General features: G+C 42.2%; 1 protein-coding gene across 3 annotated transcripts in view; it reads left to right on the forward strand.

The window, feature by feature from the left end:
• The first annotated feature begins 39 nt into the window (after positions 1–39).
• mink1 (misshapen-like kinase 1) overlaps positions 40–19,000 on the forward strand; it is a 41,424-nt gene continuing 22,463 nt past the window's right edge. For all 3 annotated transcript variants that reach the window (XM_087807205.1, XM_087807206.1, XM_087807207.1), the window contains exons 1-13: positions 40–712; positions 9,299–9,364; positions 10,016–10,198; positions 10,659–10,769; positions 10,835–10,925; positions 11,013–11,143; positions 12,813–12,867; positions 13,548–13,626; positions 15,145–15,320; positions 15,375–15,444; positions 15,705–15,915; positions 16,805–16,954; positions 17,287–17,373. In XM_087807205.1, coding sequence (XP_087663331.1) covers positions 656–712; positions 9,299–9,364; positions 10,016–10,198; positions 10,659–10,769; positions 10,835–10,925; positions 11,013–11,143; positions 12,813–12,867; positions 13,548–13,626; positions 15,145–15,320; positions 15,375–15,444; positions 15,705–15,915; positions 16,805–16,954; positions 17,287–17,373 — 1,467 coding nt within the window. In that variant the 5' untranslated portion in view covers positions 40–655. The remainder of the gene's footprint in view (positions 713–9,298; positions 9,365–10,015; positions 10,199–10,658; positions 10,770–10,834; positions 10,926–11,012; positions 11,144–12,812; positions 12,868–13,547; positions 13,627–15,144; positions 15,321–15,374; positions 15,445–15,704; positions 15,916–16,804; positions 16,955–17,286; positions 17,374–19,000) is intronic.

The raw sequence follows: 19,000 nt of genomic DNA on the forward strand, positions 1-19,000 counted from the left end.
CTACCGTAGTGGACGACAACAGTGTCTGCGCAGCAACATTTCATGAGGATCAGTGGGAGGAAGAGGCTCAACATGGCGAGATAACAAGTTTCGCAGCAACATTTCATGAAGATCAGTGGGAGGAAGAGGCTCAACATGGCGAGATAACAAGTATTTGAGCAACATTTCACTGAACTTCCAAGTCTCGCCGCATCGACGACACAGTTCAGATTCCAGGTGCGCAGTTTCTAAGTATTACGGTAGACACAAAATGGAAGCAGGACGAAAGTTTGTCTTTTATTTTGGCGTCATTTCTTCCTCAGAGAAGCTCGTCTCAGCAGAACCGTCGGTTCCGCTCTGACGTGTTGCTGTCGTCATTCTTCAGCCTCAGGTTCTGGTTCGGTGCGGAAGGACTGAGACGCCATCATCAGATTCTTGGTTCTTCTCTCGGTTCTGCTGCGACATGAACGAGTCCAACACCTGAGAGCAGCTGATCTGGACCAGAACCGAGGGACACCTGAGGACAGTCTAGTCTTCATCTGAACACCGAGAGCTTCTGAAGACGAGCTCGTCTCGCGAGGAACTCAACGATCGCCTGGACTGGTTCTGGTTCTGGTCGAGCAGGATCTATATCTCGTCCACTTGAAAGACTGAGGTCCAGTCAACTCTGGACAGAATGTCTGAAAACGCGCCCACGAGAAGCCTGGACGACATCGACCTGTCCGCCCTCAGAGTGAGTTCTGTCTTCTTGTCTTCTTGTCTCACATCATGTCTTCTCGTCCCACATCTTGTCTTCTTGTCTCACATCTTGTCTTCTTGTCTCACATCATGTCTTCTCGTCTCACATCTTGTCTTCTTGTCTCACATCTTGTCTTCTCGTCTCACATCATGTCTTCTCGTCTCACATCTTGTCTTCTCATCTCACATCTTGTCTTCTCCTCTCACATCTTGTCTTCTTGTCAAACATCTTGTCTTCTCGTCTCACATCTTGTCTTCTTGCTTCACATCTTGTCTTCTCGTCAAACATCTTGTCTTCTCGTCTCACATCTTGTCTTCTCGTCTCACATCTTGTCTTCTCGTCAAACATCTTGTCTTCTCGTCAAACATCTTGTCTTCTCGTCAAACATCTTGTCTTCTCGTCACACATCTTGTCTTCTCGTCTCACATCTTGTCTTCTCGTCAAACATCTTGTCTTCTCGTCTCACATCTTGTCTTCTCGTCTCACATCTTGTCTTCTCGTCTCACATCTTGTCTGCTCGTCTCACATCTTGTCTTCTCGTCTCACATCTTGTCTTCTCGTCAAACATCTTGTCTTCTCGTCAAACATCTTGTCTTCTTGTCAAACATCTTGTCTTCTCGTCAAACATCTTGTCTTCTCGTCAAACATCTTGTCTTCTCGTCTCACATCTTGTCTTCTCGTCAAACATCTTGTCTTCTCGTCACACATCTTGTCTTCTCGTCAAACATCTTGTCTTCTTGTCTCACGTCTTGTCTTCTCGTCTCACGTCTTGTCTTCTCGTCTCACATCTTGTCTTCTCGTGTCACATCTTCTCGTCTCACATCTTGTCTTCTCGTCTCACATCTTCTTGTCTCACATCTTGTCTTCTTGTCTCACGTCTTGTCTTCTCGTCTCACGTCTTGTCTTCTCGTCTCACATCTTGTCTTCTCGTGTCACATCTTCTCGTCTCACATCTTGTCTTCTCGTCTCACATCTTCTTGTCTCACATCTTGTCTTCTCGTCTCACATCTTGTCTTCTCGTCTCACATCTTGTCTTTTCGTGTCACATCTTCTTTTCTCACATCTTGTCTTCTCGTCAAACATCTTGTCTTCTCGTCAAACATCTTGTCTTCTCGTCTCACATCTTGTCTTCTCGTCTCACATCTTGTCTTCTCGTCTCACATCTTTTCTTCTTGTCAAACATCTTGTCTTCTCGTCAAACATCTTGTCTTCTCGTCTCACATCCTGTCTTCTCGTCAAACATCTTGTCTTCTCGTCTCACATCTTGTCTTCTCGTCTCACATCTTGTCTTCTCGTCTCACATCTTGTCTTCTCGTCTCACATTTTGTCTTCTCGTCTCACATCTTGTCTTCTCGTCACACATCTTGTCTTCTCGTCACACATCTGTCTTCTCGTCTCACATCTTGTCTTCTCGTCACACATCTTGTCTTCTCGTCAAACATCTTGTCTTCTCGTCAACATCTTGTCTTCTCGTCTCACATCTTGTCTTCTCGTCACACATCTTGTCTTCTCGTCACACATCTTGTCTTCTCGTCTCACATCTTGTCTTCTCGTCAAACATCTTGTCTTCTCGTCAAACATCTTGTCTTCTCGTCTCACATCTTGTCTTCTCGTCAAACATCTTGTCTTCTCGTCTCACATCTTGTCTTCTCGTCTCACATCTTGTCTGCTCGTCTCACATCTTGTCTTCTCGTCAAACATCTTGTCTTCTCGTCAAACATCTTGTCTTCTCGTCAAACGTCTTGTCTTCTCGTCTCACATCTTGTCTTCTCGTCTCACATCTTGTCTTCTCGTCTCACATCTTGTCTTCTCGTCTCACATCTTGTCTGCTCGTCTCACATCTTGTCTTCTCGTCAAACATCTTGTCTTCTCGTCAACATCTTGTCTTCTCGTCTCACATCTTGTCTTCTCGTCAAACATCTTGTCTTCTCGTCAAACATCTTGTCTTCTCGTCAAACATCTTGTCTTCTTGTCTCACATCTTGTCTCCTCGTCTAACATCTTGTCTTCTTGTCTCACATCTTGTCTTCTCGTCTCACATCTTCTTGTCTCACATCTTGTCTTCTCGTCTCACATCTTGTCTTCTCGTCTCACATCTTGTCTTCTCGTCTCACATCTTGTCTTCTCGTCTCACATCTTGTCTTCTCGTCTCACATCTTGTCTTCTCGTCTCACATCTTGTCTTCTTGTCTCACATCTTGTCTTCTCGTCTCACATCTTGTCTTCTCGTCTCACATCTTGTCTTCTCGTCTCACATCTTGTCCTGGCATTTTTAATCGTCGTTCTGCAAAATTGCAGGTTGTTAAATTTTCTTCTGCAATCTTGAAAATCGAGCGCAGACGGTATTTGAAAACTGTATTAAGTTATTCAAATATAAAGCACTTTCCAAGACTATTGAAATGACATCACAAAAAGCAAATGATGTCAATTACACCCTTGCAGGAGCCAAGGTCCCAAGGATGCAAATTTCCTCACGATTGTGTGAGATTTATTTTCTCTCTTCGGTTGTTACACAGGGTTGAGTCAGGAATGGTAAAGTTGAGACTTTTCAAACTGACTGTTATTGATAGTTTAGCCTCTGAACCTCCAGTGTTTTCAGTGGGCGGAGCTTAAGATAATTTACTATCACAACAACAAACACAGTGATGATACAATAGAGTCACACATCACAACAACACACACACTGATGACACAATAGAGTAACACATCACAACAACACACACACTGATGATACAATAGAGTCACACATCACAACAACACACACACTGATGATACAATAGAGTCACACATCACAACAACACACACACTGATGATACAATCGAGTCACACATCACAACACACACACATACTGATGATACAATAGAGTCACACATCACAACACACACACACACTGATTATACAATAGAGTCACACATCACAACAACACACACACTGATGATACAATAGAGTCACACATCACAACAAACACACACCGATGACACAATAGACTCCAACATCACAACAACACGCACACACTGATGATACAATAGAGTCACACTTTACAACAACACACACACACTGATGATACAATAGAGTCACACATCACAACAACACACACACACTGATGATACAATAGAGTCACACATCACAACAACACACACACACTGATGACACAATAGAGTCACACATCACAACAACACACACACACTGATGACACAATAGAGTCACACATCACAACAACACACACTGATGATACAATAGAGTCACACATCACAACACACAAACTGATGATACAATAGAGTCACATATCACAACAACACACACACACTGATGATACAATAGAGTCACACCTTACAACAACACACACACTGATGATACAATAGAGTCACACATCACAACAACACACACACTGATGACACAATAGAGTCACACATCACAACAACACACACACACTGATGACACAATAGAGTCACACATCACAACAACACACACACACTGATGATACAATAGAGTCACACATAACAAAACACACACACACTGATAATACAATAGAGTCACACATCACAACAACACACACACACTGATAATACAATAGAATCACACATCACAACAACAACACACACACTGATGATACAATAGAGTCACATATAACAACAACAACACACACACTGATGATACAATAGAGTCACACATCACAACAACACACACTGATGATACAATAGAGTCACACATCACAACAACAACACACACACTGATGATACAATAGAGTCACACATCACAACAACAACACACACACTGATGATACAATAGAGTCACACATCACAACAACACACACGCACTGATGATACAATAGAGTCACACATCACAACAACACACACACACTGATGATACAATAGAGTCACACATCACAACAACACACACAGACTGATAGTTATAGTTAGTCCAGTTGAGAGTTGAATCTTCTGGTGTCTCTGGACTGTGGCTTCGTGTCTTTATATCTCAACTTTGGTGAACTTTAGTTTCGGGCATGAAGTGAGTTTAAGTGAAAGTTGTTGTCGACACATTATGTTCGAGTGATTCTAGGCATGATTGAAGATTCTTCACTTTTGAAAGCAAATGTCATTGTATTGTGTTTGTATCTTTTCTTTTCTCCACGTTGTCTCTTAAGTTAACTATTAAGTCATCTCTTAAGTTAACTCTTAAGTCAACTCTTAAGTCATCTCTTAAGTTAACTCTTAAGTTAACTCTTAAGTCATCTCTTAAGTTAACTCTTAAGTTAACTCTTAAGTCAACTCTTAAGTCATCTCTTAAGTTAACTCTTAAGTTAACTCTTAAGTCATCTCTTGAGTTATATATATGAGTTCTATATATATAGATATATATATCTATATATATATAGATATATAGATCTATATATAGATCTATATATCTATAGATCTATATATCTATATATCTATATCACGCTCTTATTAACATCTATTTAAAACAATATGAAAGTAAAATGACAACTTCAATATATTTGACTGACAACAAATAATGCAATAACATTTTTTAATAATGCCCTCGGGTTTGACATGAAGTCATTTTATCATCTTCTACAGTTTATAATATTAATTAATAACATCTTCTACAGTTTATAATAATAATTAATAACATCTTCTACAGTTTATAATATTAATGAATAACATCTTCTACAGTTCATAATATTAATTAATAACATCTTCTACAGTTTATAATAATAATTAATAACATCTTCTACAGTTTATAATATTAATGAATAACATCTTGTACACTTTATAATAATAATTAATAACATCTTCTACAGTTTATAATATTAATGAATAACATCTTGTACACTTTATAATAATAATTAATAACATCTTCTACAGTTTATAATAATAATTAATAACATCTTCTACATTTTATAATAATAATGAATAACATCTTCTACTGTTTATAATAATAATAATTAATAACATCTTGTACACTTTATAATAATAATGAATAACATCTTCTACTGTTTATAATAATAATTAATAACATCTTCTACAGTTTATAATAATAATTAATAACACCTTCTACTGTTTATAATAATAATTAGTAATTATTCATTTATAACTTAAGTATTCACTTAACTAAAGTTAAGTAAAACGTTGAATAAATAATCTCCTGATAAACATGTAATGAACGACAAGAACATGATAATTAATGACTATTAGTTTAGATTATATGTTAAAGAGTTTCGAGGCAAACAAACCATGAATACTTTATATGATTCTATGATTCTATGATTGATTCTATGATTCAATGATTGATTCAATGATTCAATGATTGATTCAATGATTCAATGATTGATTCAATGATTCAATGATTCTATGATTCAATGATTGATTCAATGATTCTATGATTGATTCAATGATTCAATGATTCTATGATTCAATGATTGATTCAATGATTCTATGATTCAATGATTGATTCAATGATTCAATGATTGATTCAATGATTCAATGATTCTATGATTCAATGATTGATTCAATGATTCTATGATTGATTCAATGATTCAATGATTCTATGATTCAATGATTGATTCAATGATTCTATGATTCAATGATTGATTCTATGATTCTATGATTGATTCTATGATTCAATGATTGATTCAATGATTCAATGATTGATTCAATGATTCAATGATTGATTCAATGATTCAATGATTCTATGATTCAATGATTGATTCAATGATTCAATGATTGATTCAATGATTCTATGATTCAATGATTGATTCAATGATTCTATGATTCAATGATTGATTCAATGATTCAATGATTGATTCAATGATTCAATGATTGATTCAATGATTGATTCAATGATTCAATGATTGATTCAATGATTCTATGATTCAATGATTCAATGATTGATTCAATGATTCAATGATTGATTCAATGATTCTATGATTCAATGATTGATTCTATGATTATATGATTCAATGATTGATTCAATGATTCTATGATTCTATGATTCACTGATTCACTGATTCACTGATTGATTCAATGATTCAATGAATGATTCAATGATTGATTCAATGATTCTATGATTGATTCTATGATTGATTCAATGATTCAATGATTGATTGAATGATTCAATGATTGATTCAATGATTCTATGATTCAATGATTGATTCAATGATTCTATGATTGATTCAATGATTCTATGATTAATTCAATGATTGATTCAATGATTCTATGATTCAATGATTGATTCAATGATTCAATGATTCAATGATTGATTCAATGATTCTACGATTCTATGATTCAATGATTCTATGATTCTATGATTCTATGATTCACTGATTCACTGATTCAATGATTGATTCAATGATTCTATGATTCAATGATTGATTCAATGATTCAATGATTGATTCAATGATTCTATGATTCAATGATTCAATGATTCAATGATTCTATGATTCTATGATTCTATGATTCTATGATTCAATGATTGATTCTATGATTCAGCCTCCTTCACCTCCTTCATCTCCTTCATCTCCTTCATCTCCTTCATCTCCTTCATCTCCTTCATCTCCTTTATCTCCTTTATCTCCTTTATCTCCTTCACCTCCTTCAACTTCTTCATCTCCTTTATCTCCTTCATCTCCTTCATCTCCCTTATCTCCTTCATCTCCTTCATCTCCTTCATCTCCTTCATCTCCTTCATCTCCTTCATCTCCTTTATCTCCTTTATCTCCTTTATCTCCTTCACCTCCTTCACCTTCTTCATCTCCTTTATCTCCTTCACCTCCTTCATCTCCTTCACCTCCTTTATCTCCTTCACCTCCTTCACCTCCTAAACCTTCTTCACCTCCTACACCTTCTTCACCTCCTACACCTTCTTCACCTCCTTATCTCCTTTATCTCCTTCACCTCCTAACCTCTATACTGGAGTGTAATGAGAGTATAATAAGATTGTAATGAGATTGTAATGAGAGTGTAATGAGTGTAATGAGAGTATAATGAGATTGTAATGAGAGTGTAATGAGAGTGTAATGAGAGTGTAATGAGAGTGTAATGAGAGTATAATGAAAGTGTAATGAGAGTGTAATGAGAGTATAATGAGAGTGTAATGAGAGTGTAATGAGATCGTAATGAGAGTGTAATGAGAGTATAATGAGAGTGTAATGAGAGTATAATGAGAGTGTAATGAGAGTGTAATGAGAGTGTAATGAGAGTGTAATAAGTTCCTCAGCGTACAGGAGGTCAACAGGTCATGTGACTCAACAGTCATGCCTGCAGTTGTGTTTATTATCCACTGATAAAACAAAGTTTAAAAACTGGTCAAGAGTGTTGTTTGTTTATTGTTGTGTGTTTGAGTTTGTTTGTTTGAATTCTCTTTATTTGTTGGATTATTTTAGGGCAGAAGGAGCACTAGATGAATGATGTCACTTCCTGTCTGGCCTGGAGTCACTGGATAGAAACCAACGTAGATCTAGATTTAACTTCTCAGATTGTAAATGAGTTCAAGTGTTTCCCTGACAGAGTTACTCTTATCAAGCACTGATTGTTATTATTTCTGCTACGATCATCTCAGGTTCTATGAGTTCAGACTCTTTCAGGCTCAAATATCAAACAAACTTACTTCATATCTCAAAAACACACGTACTTCTTGATGTTCAACATGTTTATTTGATTATTATTAACTGTGTCACTGCAGAGAAGAATATTCAGAAAACAAGTATATTAGTTGGACCTGGAGTGGCGTCGAAGTGTTGATGTTGTCGATCAATCTTTTCTTTCAACACCAGATGGTGTTTCTGTGAAGAACCAACTCTAGTCTAACTTCCTCAAACCATTGAGTTTTATTTGCTTCGTACAGAAGATTTTGAGGAAGATTCTCCAGCAGTAGTTTGTTTTCTTCCTGCGATCTCAGCCCACACTGTAGTTTGTGGTGCTGGTGGCGCCGGAGCATCAGTGTACCTTCTATCGTTCCTCTCATCCCACTCTCTCTTCACTGGATGTGGGTAACTTGACCGCCTCTGCTTCGCCGCCCACTCGCTTCTTTCCTTTCTGTTTCCTCACGTCTCTCGTCGGTTCTGCAGCTTCAGTTCTACCATCATGTCTGAATGTTCCTCCTGAGGAACATCTCCTGCCATAGAAGGACGTGTTACTGGAGGATGAAAGCAGGACGTGTCGCTGTAGCTTCTCAACCTACAGCCTGGACACTCGTCTTGAAGCTGTAGCTCCTACGACACCCACCGTCTCTGGAGACACTGTTGGTCGAGATGTGAAGACGAATCAAAAACTCTTGGATCTCTAATCAAGAGTCGATGATTGACGTCTGAACGCGAACAAGAGAACCTGAGACACTATAATAATAACTCGACACTATAACGTAAGGAATGAAGTGCTACGAGATCTTAAGACGAGCAACACATCATGTCAAAGGTCAGACGTGTCTGAAGGCTGTGCTGGTCGACATGGATTCAACGCCAACATTGTGTTTTTAAAGATGCATTTCATCATTTTTGTGTTTTTTTTCAAGCATAATGTTGAGCTTTAAAGACTCACAAGAAGAAGAAACCCTTGACCTCATGCAAGTGTTCTTGTCTTCAGGATCCAGCAGGAATCTTCGAGCTGGTCGAGGTCGTCGGCAACGGGACGTATGGACAAGTTTACAAGGTGAGACCATGAAGGTCCTCTTAGTGACTGAGCTGCTACTTAAACATGTGATTTATGTTTGTCCACATTTATTTTATTCATGCTTTATTTTGCATTAATAGTGTAAGTTATACAAACCAGTGATTTATATATATTTAAATCTCAACTTGTCTTTAACATCAGTTAATAGTTTTATACAATCTTTCATTTTATTTGTATTCTTCCGTTCATCTTACCGATAAACTACTAGAATTAAACATGTTGTTCTTGTTCAGCCTCATGTGTCGTCGCTGAAGACGCTGGTCGTTACTTCAGTAAATGTTCCAGACTTTTGCTCTTCATGTGCCGTCGGTTCTTCTTCCTCAGGTTTATGTTCTGTTTTCTAACTGTGAACATGTTTGTCCCTCTTTTACTTCAATAAACATTACTTTACAGGCAGTTCTTGTGTTTCTTGTGAGGTGAAGGTCATATTTGTTTCTTTCACACGTATGATGTCGAAAGAACCAACAAGAATATTCTCTTCACTTATTTATTTCCTGAAGGACACGACTGAAGTCAAAACGAGACTCGGCGACAAAAAATGTGGTTTAAAATAGTTGTTTATTGAGTTTCCTTCTTTAACCGACACAAAAACCTTCTAAAGGCTGATTCTTGTGAACCTGGTCTCCTCAGGGCCGTCATGTGAAGACCGGCCAGCTGGCGGCCATCAAGGTGATGGACGTGACGGAGGAGGAAGAGGAAGAAATCAAGGCTGAGATCAACATGCTGAAGAAGTACAGTCACCACAGGAACATCGCCACGTACTACGGTGCTTTCGTGAAGAAGAGTCCGCCGGGACACGACGACCAGCTCTGGGTGAGTTGAAGATCTCGTCCATTCAAAGCTCACAGACCTCCAGGTTCACAAAAACCTTTATATTCAGTTCCTGAACTGCTGTGATCTCCACATGTTCCACGAGATCACGGGTATAGAACTGTTCTTGTCAAGTTGCAATCAAAGCCATGACCTCCTGCTATGAGGTGATAAAGTCCTAGTATTGCCAGCTCGTCTCTGACGGTTGAGTCTAGATCAAATGTCCTTGAATACTTTAGTGAGGATGTCCATTAACTGAAATCATGTAATGTTCTCCATGTTTTCCAAACTGTCGCTCCTTCTCGTGACACTTCGTGACGCAGCGTTTGGTGAAACTAAAGATTTAAAACCGCTTTAGATGCTCGTTCATGAGGGGATGGTCCACGGGCCAGTCCTTCAAAGATCTGCTCTGAAACCTGCTGAGATCTGTGTGGTCAACACTGATGTCTCTGGTCTGCTGTAGCTGGTGATGGAGTTCTGTGGGGCGGGTTCAGTGACTGACCTGGTGAAGAACACGAAGGGCAGCTCTCTGAAGGAAGACTGGATCGCCTACATCTGCAGGGAGATCTTACGGGTCTGCAGTTTGAATGTCCAAACAAATCTATGTTCTTCTCTTGAACACTTTGCCTCCTCGATCAGGGCCTCTCTCACCTCCACGCCCACAAAGTCATCCACCGCGACATCAAGGGCCAGAATGTTCTGCTCACGGAGAACGCTGAAGTCAAACTGGGTATGTTTGGAACTGTGGAAGCAAACGTCTGCGATCGTCGTCTCACTCCTGAGATCGTCGTCTCACTCCTCACTCTTCAACCCTCAGTTGATTTCGGGGTCAGTGCCCAGCTGGACCGAACCGTGGGCCGCAGGAACACCTTCATCGGGACCCCCTACTGGATGGCGCCGGAGGTCATCGCCTGCGATGAAAACCCAGACTCGACCTACGACTACAGGGTAGGAGTTCCACAGAAGTATCTTCATTAAAGCTCTCTCTCTCTCTTTCTCTCTCTCTCGCTCTCTCTCTCTCTATCTCTCGCTCGCTCGCTCTCTCTCTCTCGCTCTCTCTCTCGCTCTTTCTCGATCTCGCGCCCTCTCTCTCTCGCTCTCTCTCGATATCGTGCCCTCTCTCTCTCACTCGCTCTCTCTCGCCCTCTCTCTCTCGCTCTCTCTCGCCCTCACTCTCTCTCGCTCTCGCCCGCTCTCTCTCGATCTCGCTCGCTCTCTCTCGATCTCGCGCCCTCTCTCTCTCTGTCGCTCTCTCTCGCTCTCTCTCGCTCTCACCCTCTCTCACTCTCACTCTCACTCTCTCTCGCCCTCGATCTCGTGCCCTCTCACTCTCGCCCTCTCTCTCGCTCTCTCTCGATCTCGCGCCCTCTCTCTCTCGATCTCGCTCTCTCTCTCTCACTCTCAATCGCGCTCTCTCTCACTCGCTCTCTTTCTCGCTCTCTCACTCTCTCTTGCTCTCTCTCGATCTCGCTCTCTCTCTCTCTCTCTCTCTCTCTCGCCCTCTCGATCTCGCGCACTCTCACTCTCTCTCGCTCTCGCACTCTCACTCGCTCTCGCTCTCTCTCTCTCTCTCACTCTCTCTCGCCCTCTCTCTCTCGCTCTCTCGCGCTCTCTCTCGCCCTCTCTCACTCTCTCTCGCTCTCGCCCTCTCTCTCTCGCTCTCGCCCTCTCTCTCTCGCTCTCTCTCTCACTCTCTCTCGCGCTCTCTCACACTCGCTCTCTCTCGCCCTCTCGCTCTCTCTCGCTCTTTCTCACTCGCTCTCTCTCGCTCTCGCCCTCTCTCTCTCGCCCTCTCTCACTCGCTCTCGCTCTCTCACTCTCTCTTGCTCTCTCTCGATCTCGCTCTCCCTCTCTCTCGCTCTCGCCCTCTCTCTCTCTCTCTCTCGCTCTCTCACTCTCTCTCTCTCACTCTCTCTCGCTCTCTCGCGCTCTCGCTCTCGCCCTCTCGATCTCGCTCTCGATCTCGCTCTCTCACTCTCTCTCGCCCTCTCTCTCGCGCTCTCTCGCTCTCTCGCTCTCGCCCTCTCTCTCTCGCTCTCTCTCTCACTCTCTCTCGCGCTCTCTCACACTCGCTCTCTCTCGCCCTCTCTCTCTCGCCCTCGCCCTCTCTCTCTCGCCCTCTCTCACTCGCTCTCGCTCTCTCACTCTCTCTTGCTCTCTCTCGATCTCGCTCTCCCTCTCTCTCGCTCTCTCACTCTCTCTCTCTCACTCTCTCTCGCACTCTCTCTCTCGCTCGCTCTCTCTCTCACTCTCTCTCGCGCTCTCTCACACTCGCTCTCTCTCGCCCTCTCTCTCTCGCCCTCGCCCTCTCTCTCTCGCCCTCTCTCGCTCTTTCTCACTCGCTCTCTCTCGCCCTCTCTCTCTCGCCCTCTCTCTCTCGCTCTCTCTCTACTATACGGCTAATTCTCTTGTTTATTTGTAAACGCATTTATATTTGACTTACTCTCTATTTACTTCACGCTTTTTTATTTTTAATGTTTAAAAACATTTTCTTTTATATTTTTGGTTTGTAAAATCATTGAAAACGAATAAAGTATCATATTTCTAAACTAATATTATGAACAAAGCAAACCTTGTAATGTTTAGTTGTTCTAACCAGAGAACTTGTGTCCTTCAGAGCGACATCTGGTCGTTAGGAATCACTGCCATCGAGATGGCCGAAGGAGCGCCGCGTGAGTCTCGGATTTACTGTCAAATGTTCCATAACGTGGCAGAGAATTCATTCAGTTTCATCGAAATCTGCTTTTCTCACTTCACAGCCACGCAAATACGTTTTGTTGACACTTGTGTGACAAGAGTTGTGTGATTGACTGAGTACATGTTCACACATGCGACACTCGTGACTAAACCAGTTCAGTCTGAGGAAAGTAAAGCTTTCTTCGCTAAACATAATCTTGAAGTCCAGGCTTGAAGGACGAGTCAAGCGCTCAGAGAACACAGACCTCCTCCAAGCATCTCATTTCCTACCAGGATGTCTTTGAAGCCAATACTATTGCAAACCAACTCCTGATGGCTGCAGTGAAAACTTACTCGCACAACACACATTCATTAAGGAAGAAGGGAGCTGCAGCTCTCTCTCCACAGAGAGTGACGTCTGTCTTTGTAAGACCATCTGATATCTGATATAAACCAAATTCTTCTTCACTGCACTGAAGCTACCGGTCAGGTTTAGCTGCCGACCTTGACTGGGATCTCAATGACTCACAATCCTTCTTACATTCAGCGCAACACTGAGCCTGAGGCCGCGAGAAGGTTGGATAACAGTAGCTGGTCTAGTTTGAGGAGAACATCTAGTATCAAACACACTTGCTGACATTATGGAGCTGTAATCTCTCACTGTTGTCCTCTCCAGCTCTTTGTGACATGCACCCCATGAGGGCGCTCTTCCTCATCCCCCGAAACCCTCCGCCTAAACTGAAGTCCAAGAAGTGGTGAGTCTTTCTTTTTTTATCAACCGACCCCACGAACCTGCTTCACGTCTGGATTCTCTTTCTTTTATGAACAACAAACACAGACGCAAACCTTCACTAGTTCTGTGGTGAGCCTGAAGTTTTGTTAGTTAGTAGCAACCAAAGTACTTCATTGTGGAGTACGTGTGCGTGTTTGCTAGTTAAGTTCAAAAAGTTGATCAAACCAAGGGTTTATTGGCTGAACTGTTATTATACAAATATTCATTTGTAATAATTGACAATAAGGATATCAAGAAAGAAAGAAACAGACGAAAACTTTTCCTTTTCTTTAGACCAGTGTTTTTGAACCACGGATCGTCGGGTGTGTTGATCAACAATTAACACATGTTTGTAGTTTCACTTTTTGTTATTAAATTATTCACAAACTTCAGAAAAAAATTGAAAGAATTATAAACTTTGATGCTTTTAACCTTTTCTACGAGAGTCTCTAGTTGGTCATCAGTAACTTAAAGTCTTCTGAGTAAAGTATGTTCTCACAAATGTTGAGCATATTTGATGAAGGTAGATCTTCTGGACTTCAAAGAATCATCTCTGAACATCTCTGGCTGCAGGTGAAGAATATGTTTCCATCCCTCCGACGTGATGCTGCAACGAAAACACGACTGGATTCTGTTTTCAAGAAGAAAATCAAAAATGTTGGCTTTTTACTTTTTAATTTACTTTTCTTTGGATGTGTGTTTCTGTGACGCTTCATAAAGAACGTTTCTCTCTGTCGAGGTTCGCAGCATATTTCAGAAAAACTCCCTCGTAGCTGCTGCTCTCAGAGGTCGTCACAATAACTCAGAGGTCGTCACAATAACTCAGAGGTCGTCACAATAACTCAGAGGTCGTCACAATAACTCAGAGGTCGTCACAATAACTCAGAGGTCGTCACAATAACTCAGAGGTCGTCACAATAACTCAGAGGTCGTCACAATAACTCAGAGGTCGTCACAATAACTCAGAGGTCATCACAATAACTCAGAGGTCATCACAATAACTCAGAGGTCGTCACAATAACTCAGAGGTCGTCACAATAACTCAGAGGTCGTCACAATAACTCAGAGGTCATCACAATAACTCAGAGGTCATCACAATAACTCAGAGGTCATCACAATAACTCAGAGGTCGTCACAATAACTCAGAGGTCGTCACAATAACTCAGAGGTCGTCACAATTCTCTCTTTTCTTATGCGTCTCTGTTAGATGAAGATGAAGATGATGATGAACATATGACTCTTTTCTAACGAGTCGCTATGAAGATGTTCGAGATAAATCACGCTTTTTGTCTCACTTCGTCTCACTCTCGGTTTTTGTTGTCATGACGTATTTGGACTTTAAATGAAAATATTTAACTTGGCAAGGTTTGCCGTGTTTGTAGTGAAGTGTGTGATGATGTCGACCCGGCATAACGGTTGTCCTCGTGTTCTCCAGGAACAGCTGCAGGACGTCTGGAGAAGTCTAAACTGAATGACTCTCTAACCTCCCGCATCTTTCTAGGTCCAAGAAGTTTGTGGACTTCATAGAAGGTTGCCTGGTCAAGACCTACCAGAGTCGTCCATCCACAGAACAGCTGCTCAAACACACCTTCATCAGGGACCAGCCCACAGAGCGCCAGGTCCGAATCCAGCTCAAAGACCACATCGACCGCACTCGCAAGAAAAGGGGGGAGAAAGGTGAGCGAGATGTTTCATCCTGAACTCCTTCGCTGATGAACCATTGACCTTCAGAGGAGACGGAGTACGAGTACAGCGGGAGCGATGAGGAGGACGAGAACCGAGGAGATGACAGAGAGTCGAGGTGATCACTCTTCTTACTCTTCAAACCGATGTAAAGTAGATTCATTGAACTCTTAGTGACGTTTTCATAAACGCATGAAAACAGACTTTCCTTCCACCTCAAGATCAGCACGTGCTTCATGTTCATAACGTTATGACTTTTAGTTGTTGAAGTGGAAGAGCTTTGACCAGAAGATGAAGATGTTTCAACACACCTGTGGCCCTCAAGACAAAAGGATGGAATCATCTGGAAGAGTCTAAAGGTTTCATTTTCCCCAACAGTTCCATCCTGAATGTCCCTGGAGAGTCCACCCTGAGACGCGACTTCCAGCGCCTCCAGCAGGAGAACCAGGACCGGACCGAGGCTCACAAGCGGCAGCAGGCCCAGCTGGCCGCCCAGCGCCGCGACCCCGAGGAACACAAGCGTCAGCTGCTGCACGACCGGCAGAAACGCATCGAGGAGCAGAAGGAGCAGCGTCGGCGACTTGAAGAGGTGATGCTGCTGATTCCATTGATGAAAGAGTGTGAAGAGATAGAAACGTGATGTGAACTTAGGAGGATGAGTGACACCTTCTCCTGACAGAATCCACTCAGAATCTCACTAATGCCTCCCAGAAGTCATTAGAGCAGGTTCTTATGTTCCTTTGTGTCTCGACATCTCTTGAACCACCAACAAGAAACTTGAGATGTCAGAGACATTTAAGAAGGTCGTCTTCGGTTGTTCTTAACTTATGAACACCAGAGTTAAAGATCTGTTTTACCAACGGTGTCCTCAGTGGATCCACGCCCAGTGGGTTGATGGATGGATGAAGGATGGATGGATGGATGGATGGATGGATGGATGGATGGATGCATTAACTAAATTAAATTGATGTTACGTTAAGATTATAACAAAGTTATCTCAAGACAGTTGAAGTTGACGATGTTGGAGAAAAGAATCAATAATGAGTGAATGATAGCGTGAAGAAACCTGGAGCAGAACCAGACTCGGTGATGACTCCTGCTGTGACCGGCTGGGAGGAAGGATGGAGGGGTAGACGGATGGATGGAGAGAAGAGTGAGGGAGGATACAGTGAGAGAATGAGGAGACTTTAAACGAGTCCATGGAGGCGCTGGAGAGAAAACTCTGGATCATGGTGAACATGGTGGAGATCCTGATCTAGATCCTGATCCTGATCCAGATCCAGTTTCTGATCCTGATCCAGTTTCTGATCCAGTTTCTGATCCTGATCCTGATCCAGTTTCTGATCCTGATCCTGATCCAGATCCAGCAGAATCTAAAATACTCTTGTGATTCCAGCAGAATCTAAAATACTCTTGTGATTCCAGCCGATGGACTCAGTTGTGTTGATGCTGCTCACGACTTGTCTCTGGTGTCTCAGCAACAGAGGAAGGAGATGGTGAGGCAGCAGGAGAAGGAGATGGTGAGGCAGCAGGAGAAGGAGATGGTGAGGCAGCAGGAGAAGGTTCCTCACCGGAGACACGACGACATGAGACGCGAGGACGACCGGAGGCTGGCGGAGAGAGAGCAGGTAACCAATCAGAGCGGAGTGCAGCCGACCAATGGTGTCTCGGAGCAACACACGAGTTTCGCCGTCAGTGAGATTCCACGAGTAGGTTGCCATGGCAGCAGCTCTAAATGAGAGCATTTATTCCCAGTTTTCTGTGGGTGAGATCTGTGGGCTCACTGTCTGCACCTCGTAACACAACCATGACGTCGTCACGACAACTGTGTCGTTCCACAATCTTTAATGTACTTGTGTCAGTTGAGCATGTGTCAATCAAGTACGACGACTCTGTGACAATGTTGCTCCTCCTTGTTGCACCTCCTTGTTGCTCCTCCTTGATGCTGGTGTGTCCGCAGGAGTTCATCAGGCACAAGCTGGAGGAGGAGCAGCGTCAGCTGGAGATCCTTCAGCAGCAGCTCCTCCAGGAGCAGGCGCTGCTCATGGTAAGAACACGTGTCGAAGCTTCTGTTCACCAACTAGTTACTTTAGGTTCACTAACTAGTTTGATCAAACATTTCAAGACAACAACAATATGTCATTGTTTAGATTGAAGTAAAGTGTGTGTGTGTGAGTTTGTTAAAGTGTGCAAGTGTGTGTTAAAGTGTGTATGTTTGTGTGTATGTCTGAGTTTGTTAAAAAGGGTGTGTGTTCTGAATGTTTCATCTCCGATGAATAAATCTCTGCTCACAACCGCCGCTCCGATCAGAGCCAATAAAGACACCAGGTTTGTCACAAAGGAGTTATAATTCAATGATTCATCCAGAGAACGGTATCTGTAAATAACAATACACACATATTACAATATGTACAAACAAATACTGTATATGTTGACATTCACACTGTGAGACTATGAATGATTTCTAAACAATCAAAAGGCGTTTAATATAAACAAAGATGTCAAATCACTATTGAGGCGCATCTATAGTCACATACGAACCGCAGCTGCAGCCGCACAAACGCACACACACGCGGCTGACACACACACACGTGCAACGTCACGCATGTACACTATAAGGTAAACTTACTTCAGGAGATCACTTGAATATACGTCCAACCCAAATATATAGTGTAAGAAACGTTCCTGACAACAGGAATTTACAACAGTGTGACTCTATCGTATCATCAGTGTGTGTTGTTGTGATGTGTGACTCTATTGTATCATCAGTGTGTGTTGTTGTGGTTAGGGTTAGGGTTAACCCAAGGTGTGATGAGAGAAAACATCTGATAGTGTGTCAAGTTTGTGGGACACACGTACTTTCCATTCTTCTGTAATAGGGGAATCTCCAAACTCGTAGATCAATGTCGGTGTGGAATGGTTCCTGGATGTGGAGGGTCGAGTATGTTGTGATAGGATACTCAGAGTTGGTCCAATATCAGCAATGATACTACCGGGAGGGACAAAAACATCTTGCTCAGTTGTATTTCGCAGTACAACAGGAACAGGTCTCAGTTGCTGATCTTGAAGTGATATCAGGCAGCTTACAACACAAAGGCCACCAGGCAAGGGGGTTGTGGGATGTTCAACGATTGCACTCTGGCCGACAATTGGTGTTTGGCCCTCGACTATTCCGTCGACAACAACAATTTGGCCAGCAGGGATCATTACAGGGAGTTGACTGGCAAGTCTAATAACACTTTCGGAACCATGCTGGTAACGAGTCTGCAAAAGCTTTAACACTGCTCGATACCCAGGTAAGGTAGGCATAAAGTTATTTGACATGCTTAAATACTGCTTATACAAAACTTCAAGGGTGTTCATACCAATCAGCACAGGAGACTTGAAGTCCGGTCGCACATCAGGGACGATGAGAGCGAGTGTGGAAACTGTATGCTCTGTGCCCAGGAAGCTTGATGAGAATGTTATGCTGGTTTCAATGTATCCAAGGTATGGAACGGTTTGACCAGCAGCGCCTTCCACTTGGAAAAGGTCTTGGAGTGGTTGGACAGGTTGTCCTGAAAAGTGCATATTGTAGCAGGATACTGGGATGGTAGTAACCTGCGATCCAGTGTTCAAAAGACATTGACACTCTTGACCTGCAATGTTTACAACTGCAGTACACCGTGAGCCCA

Source organism: Callionymus lyra, chromosome 14 (genome assembly GCF_982586985.1).
Source record: "Callionymus lyra chromosome 14, fCalLyr1.hap1.1, whole genome shotgun sequence".
Taxonomy (NCBI): Eukaryota; Metazoa; Chordata; class Actinopteri; order Syngnathiformes; family Callionymidae; genus Callionymus; species Callionymus lyra.